At 35.5% G+C, this 17940-nt stretch overlaps 1 protein-coding gene across 1 annotated transcript in view; it reads left to right on the top strand.

Annotated features, from left to right (window-relative positions):
- The window catches only part of LOC150078665 (VPS9 domain-containing protein 1-like), a 209649-nt gene that overhangs the window by 133437 nt on the left and 58272 nt on the right, over positions 1 to 17940 (top strand). Inside the window, exons 12-13 of the mRNA XM_090382807.1 lie at positions 3990 to 4332; positions 16936 to 17120. Of these exons, the coding sequence (XP_090238933.1) occupies positions 3990 to 4332; positions 16936 to 17120 (528 nt within the window). The remainder of the gene's footprint in view (positions 1 to 3989; positions 4333 to 16935; positions 17121 to 17940) is intronic.

The raw sequence follows: 17940 nt of genomic DNA, 5'->3' as shown, positions 1-17940 counted from the left end.
AGTGCACATGGCTACCAATAGATTTTTTTGTTGAAAATTTGTTGCAAGATCAAATACACATTCCAGAGATATGCTATGTGGTGTTTTCTGTTTGACAACACTTTGCAACTTATAATGAGGCTGCCAGTAGATAAATTTCCTTGAAATTTTGTTAGTAGATACAATGCACACTGAAGAAAGTATAATGATTTTTTAAAAAAAACAATTTTTATGAGGGCATTAAGTTTTTTTTTCTTTTCTGCTGTGAAAATGCAAGAGCATGCAGATGCCTAAGCTGAGCAAATGAGCTATGGCTACCATGCTCTAGCAATAGCTGATTCTTTAGATATTAGCCTACATTCTTCAAAAATCCAACAAATGAGATAGCACTTTCCAAAGCTAGTTTAGCAAGGGCCATTTCCACTTGCTTGTGCTAGGAATAAACTAAAAAGGCTTAATAGCATTTCATGCCCAGCATTTTTCTGTTTTCTTGATAACAGAGATTTGTGGAATTTTAAATGGGGACATTAAAGAAAACGTTTTGTTGAAATGTATTAGGAGTTTCAGCTGTCTTGATGGAGTAGATGAATAGCACAAAATCACTGAAATTTGATATGGGTCTAATGGACCCGTTGAGTACCAAAAGGTTAAGCAAGGTTATATTATACAATTGCATACCAGACAGATTTTTATCAGTTTTTGCTAAGGCTGTATGGCCATTTGTCAATTAGTAACCAATACATGTCTATGTACATATTAAATTACCATCTATTAACTACTTTAATTCCATTTATCCTATATGTAGATATTCCTATTTTAATTGATGGGGACTTTAAATGGACAGATGTCTGGTCAAAATAAATACCAGTATATACCCATTTCTGTTATTCCAACAATATCAAACTTTTTTGAGTGGTAGTTACTGGGACAAAACAATACTGATTTTGAGAGATAATTAATGGCCAAATAGGAATTTTACAGGAATATTATCTTATAATCATTTTAATAAATACAGTATTGAAACATAAAACTTGACTGATATAGATCAGAAGTAACAAGGATTAAAATAAGGATTACTAAATTTGATCTACACTCATCCAGTGACCAAAACAAATGAACTAATTTCAAAATGGCTGCTGAATGATGTGTTTACTTAGCACCCTCTAGCACTGAACAAGGTCAGATTGTGAAATAATAAAATTAGAATAGAAATGTAATCTAATGTAAATTAACTTAAATTAATAAAATTACTATGATTTCAAAACTTAAAGCTATTAAAAAGTTATTAACTCTTTTAAATGACCATCAAAATATTTTGATGATTATTTTGATATTCATATTTTGATGATTGTTTTAAAAGTAGTCCCCATTTAATGAAATGCAATTATGCCAACATTTCTCCCATTCTTTGGTACACCAGCAAACATGGTGGGAGCCATTTTTTTTGACGTGTTTGAGAATCACTTCCTATATCTTTACAACTTTCTGACAACTGGAAACATTCCTTAACTTTGGGAGAAAAAAAATTGCAGGATACAAGGTCTGGCTGTTGGGTGGATGAGGAACATGTCATTAATTAATCCTGGGTAAGTACTCAATGACATGGACAATGTGAGGTCTCACATTGTCATGATGCAGCATCTACCCACCTGCATGAATTTGTGACAAATGTGATTTTGCAAGGTGTGTGCAGTACAGTTCTGTAGAAGGTCCTGTAACAGTCGTATGACGTAGCAAAAACATGCTGGTAAATCATTTCCTGAATGTCAAAAAAAAAAAAAGATGACCATAATCTTTCCTGCAGAAGCCACACAACTTTTGTTTTCTTCGGTTTTGCAATGACATAGACTTCCAAACAGAGCCTTTTTTTTTTGTTGTTGTTGTTGCTTACTCTCTGGGTCGAAATGGTGAAGCCTTTTCTCATTTGCTATTATCACTGTGCAGAGAAACCTCACCATCTTCAGTAACCATCCATTGCAGCTCCTGACAAACCTCCATGTTAACTTGCTGTTGCTCAGGTGTTGGAACCCAGCATGCAAAAACACATTTCATATACAGATGATCAAGAAGAATACTGTGCGTGCTTTGTGCTGATATTCTCAACATCTATGCCATTTGCCTTACTGTTATATGACAATCTTCTCTCATGATTACAGGAGCCATTTGTAAGGTTTCTGTGTTGACACTAGTGGTTGGAGCATCGGGACTGCTAGTTTTGCGACTGAATCACATCCATCTTTAAACATTCTAGACCACCTGCAACTGTACTATATGGAAGTGTAGATTCACCACAAGTTTCTTTTAACATTTCATACGCTTTAGCCCATGCTTTCTTGAGATGGAAACAAAATTTGAAAGCAATATACTGTTCTTTGCATGTAGTGTCCATTGTTACATAGACAAAACTTAACAGACATAAACTTGCCTGACTACCATGGTCACACTGTGCACATGAGTCAACTACGCAGTTGCTGTGTGATACAGCTTGTTTGGTCTTACATTCTGCAGTTCAACTAAAAACAGCAAGAAGTACAGTTCATAAAAAATTATGATCATTCTTTATTGAACAACCCGCATACCACAGCTATATTTATTTGGTATATAATGAAATTTTTGGCCATTATTCATAATTGACCTAGATCTTAACTTAATGCAGTTATCATACTTTTTTTTATACATATATATTGGACTTCTAATTTGTGTGTTTAATAGCATGAAGTGGTAATCATCCCAGCATAGCTTAATATTTTGCCAGATACTTGTATTTGGCAAAAATGCACTTCTCTGCTAGCTAGGTTAGCGTAGAAGTTTAGTACAATTATAATTACCAGCATTAACAAAGCAGAGTATGATTACCCTTGCTGAGATGTTAAATATGAAAGGTATATAGAACCATACTGTAAATACATATATTAGCTGCTGACCTTAGAAGATAACAAATCGATAAAGAGATCCTAACAATATAACAGTGTACCAATACTAGAAGCCATTACCAGGCCACTGGTAATGGCCGCTGGGTTTAAAAATACTATCTGGAAAAAATGCACGCACTAAGTTATATAAACTGAGACGATTTCAGCTTCAATGCTAATAAACTTACAAACTGGGAGGTCAATATGTATAAAAAAACAGTACAATGAAATATAATTAGAACACAGTCTCGCAGGTTGGTATAAGCCTTTCACAAGAAAGGCTTAAGTTCTGCAAATTACAGCACCAGGAGAGTAGGCACCTGCGAGGTGATTTGATTGAGGTGTATAAGGCCTTGAATGGCTTGAGCAAGCTGAATGCTGATGGGATTCTTCTTCTTCTCAGTTTAAGAACCTGAGGGGGCACAGTTTCAAACTGAGGAAAGACAGTTGTAGAATAAATGTGTGTAAATTTGCCTTTAGCCAGCGGGTAGCTGATTGGTGAAACAGACTTCCATCTTTTGTTGTGGAAGTTGATAGCCTAAATAAATTTAAGGCTGAGCTGGACAGGCATTTGGAACGAATGGAAGGGAATTTTTTTTTTTTTTTTTTGGCTGATGTTTCATAAGCTTGCTTTCTTGCATATGCCTCTACTAATGCTAATATATTAGTGGCATCCTCAAACATTTGATTAGTGCATTATCCAAGTTAGAATCTAGGTTAATTATGAATAATATAAGGATGGGATACACTTAAATAGAAGGGGTGCAAGAATATTTGCTGGTGCTACTGAGGCATTGTTATGTGGGTTGGAAACTGCTGTCTTGGGAGAGGGGGGGATTCACAGACTAACATATTAATGGTAGCTGTTAGAGGTCTTCGTGAGACAAGCAAACACAGATGTCCATATACTTTCTAATACACTAATGTATCTTAAGTCAGTATCTAGTTGGCTAGTCAGTATCTTAAAGGGTACTTTTCAATTAAAACAGCCAATATCAGTTTTTATTCTATTTTTTAATGAAATTGATAATTTGTCTTTTATTATTTCTTCATGAATATATTATTTTATTTTTATATATATTTTTATTATTGTTAAAGGCAATGAGTGTGAAGTGGGGGAGCATTCAATTTTCGAGAGTGATGAGACTGCTAGTTCTTCCCTGGATTCAGCATTATCATCATTATCCAGCTTTGATGAAAGTCAAACTTGTGAGGATCAACAAAGTAATACGTTTTTCTCTGACAGAAATGTAAAATATGAAGACCTACAAAGCATTTTGAAGAATATTGTGAAAGATATTCGTTGTTTATCTGAAACTTTGTTACAAATGTTGCAGAAAATATATAATAACTTCACAAGTAATTTTGAAAGTGTATGCTATCAGACTTCATTGTATTACCTTTTGGAATCTCTATGGGATTCTCTCTTTATGTTGTTCAGGTGCCTATATATTTATATATTAGAGTACTTAGTTATGATAAAATTATTTTATTTCAGTATGTGTATAAATGGATTCAACATTTATACAAATTTTATAAATGCATGTTAGTATCACATTTTTTGTTCGTACTGTATAGTTAAATGAAGCATCTATCTATAAAAATATTGATTAATTATTAGATCTTGTATGCAAGTAACCTTTAATTTAAATAGGTTTGGTTATTTTAATTACAAATTTACCAAATGTTCATTGTACAATTGTTTTTAATAAGTAGAAATTATGTTGGCATTTGTAGTTGTTTAGTTCATCGCCATTGTTTTTAATCAGTAGCAAATTATATGGCATTTTTAGTTGTTTAATTCATTACCATCTTGGGCCACACTGAACCAGTGATTATATCTGTATAAGCTTATGTGCATGAGCTGGTTTGCATGTTGCATGGGCTGAAAAACCCAAAATAACTAATGGGGAAATAATCATACCTCCTCTGCCTGAGATTGCATGACTATGGTCCTCATTGACAAGGCTTTAAGAATTAGTCTAGTCTCTGAAAGGATCTGAAACCAAACCTCTCTAAAGGAGAGGCTAGTGACAAAACCCAGTACTGCCAAAGAGGGTACAGAACATTATAAAAGTTTCCTTTGATATGCTCAAGATATAATAACAGCTGAATATAATTAACTGTTATATTCATTGAGGCCAGATATTTGCAGAATGTGTAACTGTATACAAACTAATAAATAATATTAGCATTAGTAGGGCATATGATGCAAGAAAGCAAGCTTATATAGGCATCAGCCAAAAAAAAAAAAAAAAAACACCCTTCCCATTTCACCCATCCATTCACTCCAAATGTTTGTCTAGTTCTGCCTTGAACTTATTTAAGTTGCTGACCCCCCACTACAACAGATGGAAGTTTGTTCCAACTATCAACTACCTGCTGGCTGAAGGCAAATTTCTGCATATCTATGCTATGCCCCCTCAGGTGAGTAATCTGAGCAATAAGAAGAATTCTATTAGCATTGAGCTTGCTCAATCCATTCAGGACCTTAAATCACCTTGCAAGTGCATAGTCTCCAGAAGCTGCAATTTCCACTTAAGCCTTTCTTGGTAACACCAACTCTTTGTTCCCTCACCAATCTCATTGCTCTTCTCTGTACTCAATCCAGCAGCACTACATCTTTCCTAAAATGAGGTCTCCAGACCTATATCCAGACCTATACTGAAAGTGTGGCCTGACCATTACCTTATACAAGGTTATGGTCAGACAATCACCTCCTTATCCCTGCTAGCAAAATTCCCCATGACTTACTCTGGCAGCCTATCTGAACTGCTCAGAAAACTTCATATCTGACTGCACAATTACCCGCAGGTCCTTTTCATTCTCCACTACCCTGAGTGTAGTACCACCCGGTTCATACGTTACTTTGGGGTTACTGCTACCCATATGCAGTATTTACATTTGTCAATGTTAAACTTCAGTTGCCAACTCTCAGCCCATCTGCTCAACTTTTCCAGATCCTGTTGCAGTAGCATACTATCATTACTGTCATTACTGTCATTAACAACCCTGCCAACCTTTGTATCATCTGCAAACTTAGACAGGCTCACATCTGGTGAGTATGGGTTTAGCACACCCACAGTCCTGAGCCAGATATCATTTTTCTCTTTCTTGGTGATTCCCCTTCTACTTTTTTCCTCTCTTTCTCTCTCTCAGGGTAACTCAGAAATTTTTTTGGCTGGTGCAGTATAAGCCTCTGGCTTCCTTGCACCATATGGCTAATAATAATAAATACCGAAAACAATGATGGGCCCAATACCACATCCTGGGGTACTCCACTAATAACATTAGTTCATGAAGAGCAGTGTCCATTGATAACCACTCTCTATCTTCTCCCACTCAACCATCCTTTTATCCAGGGCACCTCCATAGCCAGGTGGGCAGGAGCAACAGTGCATAGCACACGCTTCTTGATTAGACCGGGGTTCGAGCCTGTGTTCACCAAATACAGAGGATGTGGAAAGGTCAGGAAATGACCACTGCATATCCCAGGAGCAATATGGCCTTAGTTGCTAATGCACCTAAAAACCAAACAAACTTCAACTTCCTTTTATTCATTTTACAACTTGCCCTTAATGCCATATGCTCCAATTTGCACAGTAGTCTTTCATGTGCCACAGTATCAAAAGCTTTCCTAAAATCCAAGTATGTGATATCAAAATTATTCTTTGCATCCAATTCCTTGTGACCACATCATAGTATCCAATCAAATTTGTCAGACAAGCCTTACCCCTAACAAACCCATGCTGTGTGTGAACTATAACACTGTAGTCTTGTCTAGATGATCCTGCATCGCTTCCTTGACCAGTGACGCCATTATTTTACCTGGAACAGAAGTTAGATTAACAGGTCTGTAATTACCTGTGTCACCCTTTGATCCCACTTTCTGAATTGGGGACACAGTTCACATTTCTAAATAAACCACAGATGAAGTGGTTTATAAACAGCTTTGAGGTGGAATTTGTGTAGCTGTACCTCTCTAAGGGGGACCTCCCCTTAAAGAAGGCGGTACACAACTTCCACTTAGGTTCTCTTAGAGAGGGAAGTGGGTTAACCTCTTAGTATAAAATAAAGGTTCCTAAGATTATTCTAAATAAGTCCTGAAATTTTTAAAAGGATTGGAGCCACCTTTACAAGATGCTTCTGTAGCAGAAGGGAAGGAAACCAGGAGCTTTGGAATCTGAATTGGGCCTAAAACCTTCCCAGAGACAAATAAAACTAGTGGTAAAAATTTTGTGGTGCAGTTCTATTCTTCCTTGAGTAATGCCTGATTGTCCAAAACATATTTTCACTGATATATAGTAAACACTTTCAAAAGGAACTGCTCCAAAGATCACTATAAGCAGAAAAGCATTGTAAGCAGGACTTCCCCACTTTACAGAATCGATCATGGGCCTACAAGAAAAAAAAAACATTAGACGTGGATACCACTATAAATGGGAGTATTATAAGGAGCTCACTATATAAATCACTCAAAATATGTATAAAAAAGTAATCTCTAATTTCTTTGATTTTTGATAAAATTTTTAATGATTCGACCAATCTTCCTAAAGGAACTAAATTAAAATTTCTTAAACTGAGAGTTTGTTGTTAAACGTAGGCAGTCAGATATGGTGCAACTAATAGATACCATATTTAATACATATAAGATGCACTTTTTTTTCCGAAAAAATGCCTTGAAAAATCACCCTGGGTTCTATATGTGGAAGTGAGCCTTCCCTCATCGGCGCAAGCATGCAGGTTGTATTTCGCTGTTTGGTCAGAATATTTTCATTTCTGAAGGATAACAGGACACCCTGGGGTACTTTTGAACTTGCAGAGTTGTTTGGAATCAGTTACAAGAAGTTTTGAAACACAGAAAAAGCTGGCTAAGGTAAAAGCCTGCATGAGAAGCATGCAAAGGTTCGATGAAATTTACCAGTAAAAGTACTTTGCCTTAATGGCATTTGTATTGTTGCTCGCTCGGTAAACAGATGGTGGGGGTTATCGGTCAGAGTCATATTGGAAGTTCTGGCGTCGTAAAAAATGTTTGTAATGTAGTTTCACCAGTAAACTTTTTCAAAGTTTGCCATGCTTCTTGTGTGGGCTTTTTTTTTTTTTGTCTTTTTTTTTCCTTAATAAACAATTTATCCACTACTCCACTAGTGATTCTAAAGAAAAAAGGTCAGGTTACCCCCTCCACTTCAGGAGGGTTTCAATCTCCCATGGGATTCAATTTCTACTCCTGACCAATAACACCCACTGTACGTTTACTGAGTGAACAACAATACAAATGCCGTTATGGCAAAGTACTTTTACCGGTAAATTTCATCGAAATTTTGCGTGCTTCTCGTGCAGGATTTCTTTACTTTCGCCAAAAAGTCTTAGAAGGCGACGGAAGCTTAAAGATTCTTCTTCAGGTTTCTTGATAGTTCGCCAATCCTTTAAAGGGTGGCATGATCAGTAGGCCAGTTAGTTCTATGTGGGCTTTTGTGATGTTGAGTGTGTCTCCGTGTATGGTAGTGTACTTTAATTGTGTATGAAGTGCTATAATCATGACAATGAATTTTAATCATTATGGGTGACTGAAATAATTGTATATCAGTTGTTTTTAATCAGAACCCTGTTTTGTAATAATATTGTTTAATCTTGACATAATTTTAAAGTATTTTATCCTCAGAAAATGGCTGTAGGAGAAAAGAAGTTGACTTACACTATCAGATATAAACTAAACATAATAGATCACGTTAAAAAACATGGTAACAGAGCTGCGGAAAAGTTTTTTGGGCCACCGCCTATGGATAAAATGATATGTGTCTGGCGAGAGTAAGAAAAAGAACTTCAAACTGCTAAAAAAAGTAAACATAACCTTTGTCGTCCCATCCCACGTTGGCCAGAACTTGAAGATGTAAAAAAGTGGGTAGATGGTAAAAAGAATTTAGGAAGAAGTGTTTCTACCAAAATGATTATGCATAAGGCCAGGATATTAGCAGAAGAACAAGGAATTCCGAATTTTTCAGAAGGTTGGTGTTACCAATGCATGCAAAGGCATGGTTTATCAATGCATACAAAAACATCAATTGCACAAAAATTACCAGCAGATTATGAATAAAAAATACTGGAATTAAATAAATTTATAATAAAGGCACGAAAACAAACTTCTTTTGAACTTGGCTAAATAGAAAATATGGACGAGGTCCCGCTAACTTTTGATGCACCATCCAACAAAACTGTGATTATCAAAGGATCTAAAACAGTGTCAATAAAAACCACCAGGCACGAGAAAACACATTATACAGTAGTTTTGACCTGCTGTGCTGATGGCACAAAACTACCACCATTTTTAATATTTTAAAGAAAAACTACACCTAAGGAAAAAATTCCAGGTGTATTTGTTGATGTTCATCCAAAAAGATGGATGGATGAATCTGGAATAAATTTATGGCTCCAAAAAATCTGGGCAAGGCATCCTGGTGGTCTCTTAAGGGAAACCATCTCTTCTCATTTGGGACCAGTTCAGAGCCCATAGAACTGAAGTCATTAAAAAGAGGGTTAGAGAATTGAATACACAGATAGTGTCATTCCTGGTGGACTGACAAGCCAATTGTAGCCCTTAGATGTGTCCATAAACAAGCCATTTAAACAAAATATGAGAGAACAGCAGAACAAATGGATAGCAAAACCTGATCATGACCTCACACCCACAGGAAGAATGAAGAGACCCACCATTGCACAGGTGTGTGAATGGGTTAAGGAATCTTGGAGAAATATGTGGTAAAATGATTATAAAGTCTTTCAAGAAGACTGGAATTAGTAATGCCCTTGATGGCACTGAAGACACTGCGTTATTTGAAGACAGTGATACCAACATTAGTGAGAAAGAGTTTTTGAAGGCAGTGATTTTTTGGTTTTCAAAATGACTGAACTTTTCCTTTGCAGAACACTAATGTTTTTTAGCTTGTTATCCCACATTTAGCTTGTTCCCACATCTACAAGTTGTTCACAAGGGTCACTACTAACAGATTAGAAAGAATACTTGATGAGAATCAACCGAAAGAGCAAGGGACAGGATTTTCAACTATGGATCCCTTCACGTAATATCACAGCTAATGGAGAAAGCAAATGAATATAAAACACCATTATGCCTGGCATTTGTGGATTATGAAAAGGCATTTGACTCCATACAGCATTAGGCAGTGTTTTGGGCACTGGAAAGACAAAGCATAGATACCCCATATATTATGATTTTGAAGAAAATATATGACAATGCTACCTCCTTTATTAGACTAGACAAATACAGTAGCAAATTTAAAATTGAGAAAGGAGTTCAACAAGGAGACACAATACCTCCAAAGTTGTTTACTGCTACCCTTGAGGAAGCTTTCAGAAGATTAGACTGGTTGCAGAAAGGAGTCAATGTGAATGGAGAGAACCTAAACCATTTACAATTTGCAGATGACATTGTGATCATAAGCCATGATCCCAAAGAACTGGAGGAAAACCTTAATCAGTTATTAAAGTAATTGAAAAGGTGGATTCATATATTTATCTGGGACAAGTCATTAGCTGTAATAATGATAAATGGCTGGAAGTCAAGAGAAGAATAAATTTTGTATGGATAGCATTCAGGAAATATAGTCATATACTGAGGAGCAATATCCCAATTTGTCTGAAACAAAATAATGAACCAATGTATACTCCCTACCAAGACTTATGGAAGTGAAACTTAGGCACTAACCAAAAAAATGGAAGAGAGGCTGAAAACTACACAGCAAAGAATGGAGCGAATTATATTAGGAATCAGACTGTTAGATAAGAAGAGAAACACATGGATTAGGCAGCAAACTCAAGTAAAAGGACATTCTTATCAAAACTAAAGAACTAAAATGGTCTTGGGCAGGACACAGCTCAAAGACACAGTTCATTTGTTCAAAGGACACAGTTCATTTGTAAAGACATAATACACAATAGCTCAAAGACATGATAACAGATGGACTAAGAAAATAACAAAATGGTACCCAAGAGGAGCTAGAAGAAAACATGGAAGACAATGACTGAGATGGACGGATGAAATTCACGAGTTCGTGAGTAGTAAATGGAGGACCATTGCACAAAACAGAAGAAACTGGAAAGGCCTTCATCCTGCAGTGTATTTAAAATGGCTAGTGATGAATGTTTTTTACCATTCCCTCGCTGTCTTTTTGTTCATTTTCAATTCTACTGGTAGTTTGCTTCATATAAAATATTTTCTAATGTAGCCAAGGTTCTTTTATTTCTCTTTTAAATTGCTGTATTGATAAATTAAGAATAATAATTAATGTATTATTATACAGTATTAGTATTTTTCTTGCTGTTCTTATCACATGCTTAGGATGAGCTTTTTTCTACTATACACATTAGAATAAATGCTTAAAATACACCAAAACTTTTTTTCCTTAATTTTCCTTTCTAAAATGGGGGTGCCTCTTATATGCCGTCAAATACGGTAGTTTACACATTTGTGAATATGCCTAATAAGTTTAAAAAAAAGATTATCACTTAACGACAGGATCATTCAACCAGACCCCATCTGTACATTTGCCGTGAAGTACTTCATCTTTTCACTCATCTGGAGAGGTCTTGGTTCAACCTCATCATAGACTGGAGGAATTTCTAGAGAATTCCTCAAATGGGTTATTTCAGATTTTTCATTCTGCACAACATGCATATCAGCCCATGAATACACACAATCTTGTAAAGACATAATACACAATGGCATGATACGATTTACAACTGATGCACTTAAAGCCTTACAATACAACAGTATATCATAAAATCTGCTTATAACACATTTTATAAAATTTTAAGTTCTGTACAGGTGTCCTCATTCCCCAATTTTTATTTTGGGCCATAAAAACAGAGTACCAAGTGAATCCACGTTAAGTAGGGGGGGGGGGGATTATCCATAGAATAAAATGTAAATAATTTTAACTGGTTGAAGTGACCAGTCTCCCAAATCCATTCTTTTAGAATTTTCATTTAATTTATAATGACATGTTTTTCTAATAACTTTTACCTTCTTTGCATTATTAGCATTAGTTGATTCATTTGATTGTTTTGAGACCATTTTTAAAAAATGAAAATTTGAAACTATCTACACAATCAACTAAAATCAATCACTCAGCCACAAAAAAAGCACATAAATGCAGACAAAATAACTATGTGCACATACACACAAACACTATTTACGTATATTTACATTTTTGCATCATATACACATATACATTTGCATAATATAAACACATACATTTGCATCATATATCCAAATTAAAATAACAACATGTACATGTTGAAAGTAAACACTTAAACACCAAGGTAAACACTTAAAAATGGCCATTCAAATCACTTAAGTCAAATATTTATATTTTTGGTTAACATGCTTAAAGAAATGATTACACTTAAAAAAACTTTCTACATTCTTAATGCAAATAAGAGAACTTATATAAATTTTCTGGTGCTGATTCCAAATCTGTAACTGATTTTGCTTTGTCATATCAATTTCTTTGCACAAAATGAAAAATAACAATTAAAAAAAAAAAAAAAAGAAAAAAGAAAATATGTATTTTGAACATTCAGTATGCAGTACAGAATATTAAGAAAAAATGCTAATGTATACATATACTCAGCCATATAACACAATACTTTATTTAGTGATTCTTCCCCCCCCCCCTTTTTTTTTTGTGCTCATCATATGAATCCTAACTTTCCACCATTCCCTCATTCTATTTATCCTGGTATAATTTTTCCAGTCTTGATATTTTGGTGAAATCTTTCATCCTGCACTTTCCAACCATTACTCACTATATCAAGGTTCTGTGGAAAGTAGTCAAGGTGATTTCTGCTATTAGTGTGTGCACATTACAGTAAATGAACTTTCATGCTCATATTGCAACTTAGTTTCTTGAACTAGTAAACCTGTTGTTGACAGTCCTTTCATAATCCTTTGATATATATATATACAAAGGGTACTAGGAAAGTTTTGCAATATGAATCACAGGAAGCTGCTTGTTGCTGCATGTTGAGACATGTTCATACGTGCATAGTAGCGGCTGCGCCAAGTCGATGGGCTCAGTTATTCATTAGTAGTGAGAGTGTAAAGTGCTTGCGATGGCATCGTGGTCACGAAATGAGATAAGGACAGTTTTGCGGTATAATTTCGTGCGTGGTTTAACCATAGACCAGTGCTTAGAAGAAATGACTCTTGCACTAGATGATGATTGTCCACATCGTACAACGATATTAAGGTGGTATAGAGAATTCCAAAGGGGAAATTTCACTCTGGAGGATTCTGAGAGGCCAGGAAGGCCACGAACGTCAATTACGGAGGAAAACGTTACTGCTGTGAGGAAAATGCTTGACGAAAACAGGCGAGTGACCTACTAACAGATAGAGGATACTTTGGGCCTAAATGCACCAGCAATTCGTTCGATTCTGCAAGATCATTTGCACGTGAAGAAACTTTGTTCTCTCTGGGTGCCGCATCAACTGACTGAAGAGCAGATGACACAACGTGTGACTTGGTGCCGGGAGATGTTAAAAAAGTTTGATAAGGGACAATCTCGGTATGTGAAAAACATCGTGACAGGTGACGAGACTTGGCTGTACTATTACGATCTGCCGACCAAGGCTCAAAACAAAGTTTGGGTCTTTGATGATGACGACACACCCGTAATTGTCAGAAAATCCCGATCTGTAAAGAAGAAAATGATAGCTGTATTTTTCAAATCGAGTGGAATTGTGGAACGTGTCGTTTTGGATACGCAGAAGACAGTCACAGCTAAGTGGTATACTGAACAATGCCTGCCTAAAGTCATTGGATCTATGAAGAACCTGCGGCCAAAGTCAAGAATGGACACCTGGTACCGCCATCACGAAAATGCTCCAGCTCACCGCGCCAAAGCCTGCACCGAATATTTGACCACGACAGGAATGAAACTTCTCGAGCACCCTCCCTACAGTCCAGACCTTGCTCCCTGCGACTTTGCACTGTTCCCGCATGTGAAAATGAAGCTAAAAGGGAGGCGGTTTTCCAGTGATGAGGACCTTATACGGGCTTGGGACAACGAGTGTGCTTTACTCCCTAGTGAAACTTGGCAGAACTGGTTTAAAGATTGGTTTCGGAGGATGGAGAGGTGTACTGAATGTAGAGGAAATTACTTTGAAAAAATTAAATAAACAAAGCTGTATTGCAAAACTTTCCTAGTACCCTTTGTATATGCCTAAAATTTTTAAAAACACTCTTGAATGCTTTCTATTTTTCTATGACACAGAAGTTGGGAGATTATCATCTCATCTTGCAGCAGCTCTTTGATATGCGGCACACTGAAAACTGTAGCATGAGTTCAGCATACAGTTACATCAGGAAGTGTTTTGAAATAGTGTACCAAACCTTGCCTCCCGCTTTATCCTTGACCTTAAACTGTTTCATTAGTTTTATGTGTTAATGGTGGTAGAAACACATTTCTTGGAGGGACAAATGACTTAGTGATAAAATTTTTGTTTCTATGTACATGAATAATCCTTTTTTGCTATGTCTTTCTAATCCAGTGATCAACTTCAACTCAGCTTCTCCATTTCCACAGAAAGCGGGAATTTAGTGCAATCCAACTGTTGTCCAAGAAGTGTGGTTAGCCTTCAAATCACCACAAATGATCATAGTATTTCACATTTTCTAAGAATTTTAGGCTGTCATGTTTCCTTTCATTCAGAGTAGGCAAGAATTTATGGTAACGTGTTCCCACTGTGTCATCATCATCTATCATCGTTCCGCTGTTCCACGGGTCAACGTATGAAGCCTTGCCGCCATGCCCTGTCCCTGTACTTCTCTCAATCATTGATTTCACTCCAATTTCCTCCCCTCTTAATGACATTGGTCTTTATCATGTCCTGCCATCTCATTCTTGGTCTCTCCCTTGGTCTTTTGTCCCTTAATTGTAAATCAAACATTCTTCTTGGCAAACGCCTCTCGTTCATCCTCTTGACATATCCATACCATTTAAAATGGGACCTTTCAATCCTATTCTGTAGTTTTTCAACTTGAATTCTCTCCCTAATAACATCATTCCTGATTTTGTCGCATCTTGTCTTCCCACTGTGTAGCAGAACTTATTTTAAGTTCATTATCAGGGTATCAGTGAAGAATTACCTTTTTGATGGGTCATATATAACATCCAGTGCAATAATTAAGTTGATGTCAGTACAGAACACAATAGAGTCCTCCTTGGAATAAAAAAGAATGAATTATTTTTCTCTGACATATACCAGTCAAATGAAGTGTCAGGTAGCAACAGATTCTTTTTCACTCAACTTGTAGCTTAAGAGCTGTGATAAATTCTTTGTGTAAACAAATTCATCTTGTGTAAACAGTTTTCTTTGCAACATAAAGAACAAAAAAAAAACTGCAATACAATATACAAATAATTGCTAATGTAATTACTTGGATACTGTATTGCAGTTTTTGTATTGTTACTTTTGCTGAATTGCATATGCAAAAGTAACAATTCAGTGTGTAGCAACAGTTCATGCCACAGCAATAGTGGGTACACCAAATGCAACGGAATTTCATCTACCATTAACCTATTCTCGCATTTTTAACACAGTGATATAGACATGTGGGGGTCTATGATTTGTTATTAATTCTAACACCAAAATAAGCGTGATATTAAGTGATTGTTTCTGGTTTTATGGTGTAAAAATTCCACAGGTTTAGAAGGAATCATCAGGATTGTTGACACTGATAATGTGATATTATTTTAAAAAGAGTTGCATTTATAATAACATGAATGATAAATTAATAATTAAAGAACCGTTAGCACTTCTTTCAGCTACAAAATACAGTTTGTAATATCTGTATGTCATTTGGATGTACTATGACAAATGTTGCAGTGCCATTTTTAGAAAACACTACACAAAGTTTTCTAAAAATTACATGGTTTTTGGCATGAGCCATATAGTGCAAGGAAGCCACAGGCTTTTTGCTGCACTGACCAAAAAAATAAAATAATTAAATAAAAATTAATAATATATAAAAAATAAAAAGAAAATAAACCTGTTTCTCTCCTTGTGTGGGTAACAATCCAGCTGACCTTTGCATTTCTACTAGTTGTCAGTCTTGACTACCCATGAAATTAACATTTCAGCCTTAGCTACCCTTGGAATTAACAACACGCTCGCTGAAAAAAAGAACACTTCCTACAATCCAGCCTAAATCTCTTTCCTTTAATTTGGATTTATGGCCTCTGTTTCTGTAGTCATTTATAACAGTGAAAATTTTGCCTTAATTAAATTTACTATCCCCTTTTCAGAGCCTTATAGACTCCTCCAAGGTACATGTTTTCTAAACTCTGTAGCCTGCACATTCAGTTTTTCCTCATATGGGTGCCTTTTTGCAGATCCCCCTCAAGCGAATTGGTGGGATCTGCCTGTTTTTGGAATCTTTCAAGAAGCTCGATGTATTATTTTTTGGATGTGGTCACCATACTTGGACACAGTATTGCAAGTGCAGCTTTATTATTAGCATATACAGTGAGATTGTGATCTTTGTATCTCTACAAGCAAATGTTAGATAAATCATCAATAGGACATGTATCTTCCTTGCTGCCTGCCTACACTGCTTGGAGAACTTCATCTGACCATATCAATAACTCCCAAGTCCCTCTCTTCCTGTACTGTTTTTAATTCAATATAATTAATTTTATTCTCAACCTGATGGTAATACAATTGAGTAGTGAATAAAATTGTGCTCAGTTTTCAGTTAGGCAAAAATCGTGTATATCAATAACAAGAAATAGATTTTTAAAGGATAATCTTAATAAAATTGTCTGCAAAATATTTCATAAGCAGTGTTTATTTTACCAAATGTAACAGATTGGTACTTTCATTTTTTTAATTACTCAATATATTTATTATTAAATTCCAATTTGTGGTAACATCAGTGTTAAACAGCTACTACTTGTAATCATTTATTTTCTTTTTTTTTTTTTCTATTATTATTTTCAGTTATTTTTAATTTTCTCTTTAACAGATTAGTGAATATGAAGTCTGAATGGTATATAGAAAACACAATGAGGAAGCTACACACTGCAGGCCCAGAGACTTTTGGAATTCCCTCAACGTTTTATGTTGTAAACATCAAAACCTTCACAGATTCTATTCATCAGTTACGGGGCCTCTCTCATCAATCACTGTTTTCTAAATTTGGAATTCTTGGTGAGCTTGCTCTCTCTTCACCTGCCCCAGCCCAATTAAATGAATGACCATATGTTATAAACTATTCCTATGGTTTGTCATCAGTATATTAAATGTTTTAACATTAACAGTTAACATTTTAACTGCTTTACCATTTAAACTATGTATAAAGTCTTGTTTTCACAATGTCCTTTACTTACATTAATCTGCTGGTGAAGAACTAAAGGTTGATTTGTAAATGATCATTAATTTAATTAATCTCAGTATATAAATTTTAGTAATTATGCATCATCTACCTTACTGTAACTGTTGACTCATGCACTTTTATACTAATATATAATATAATAATATATATTATAAATCTCTGCATGTGGCAACCAAAATGCATTTTCTGAAATGCAGTATTGTCAAGGCAAACAACACTGAAATTCTTAAATAATCTAAAGGATAAAGGAAATGAGGATTTCAAATAATATCAATGGATCTAAATAATCTTGTGTATAGAGTTTTGTCTATATATCATATTATCACTAATAGCTCTATAAGATTTCAAATACAGATTTATAAGGTGTGATAAAAAAATGTTCCCAGATTTTATTTTAAAAACAAATGTCACTTACAGGATCTTTCATGCTATTACCTTCCAAAGTAGTCCCCCTTTCAACTTGATATAAGGGAGCCTAGTGATTCTGACACTCTTGGAAGTGTTTCTGGAGCCCCTCTGCGCAGGAATCGTAAGGAGGAAGTTGTTCTTGCCCGGACCCGCATAGGACATTTCTTGATCTCCCTTCAGCATGTAATGTGATTTTTTTCCCTACGATGTCTCTTAAATATCATGACA

The sequence above is a fragment of the Mastigoproctus giganteus genome, chromosome 10 (genome assembly GCF_048544385.1).
Source record: "Mastigoproctus giganteus isolate SK-2022 chromosome 10, ASM4854438v1, whole genome shotgun sequence".
NCBI classification, from domain to species: domain Eukaryota; kingdom Metazoa; phylum Arthropoda; class Arachnida; order Uropygi; family Thelyphonidae; genus Mastigoproctus; species Mastigoproctus giganteus.
Note: the sequence above shows the minus strand (reverse complement) of the source record. Positions and strands in the feature narration are given on the sequence as shown.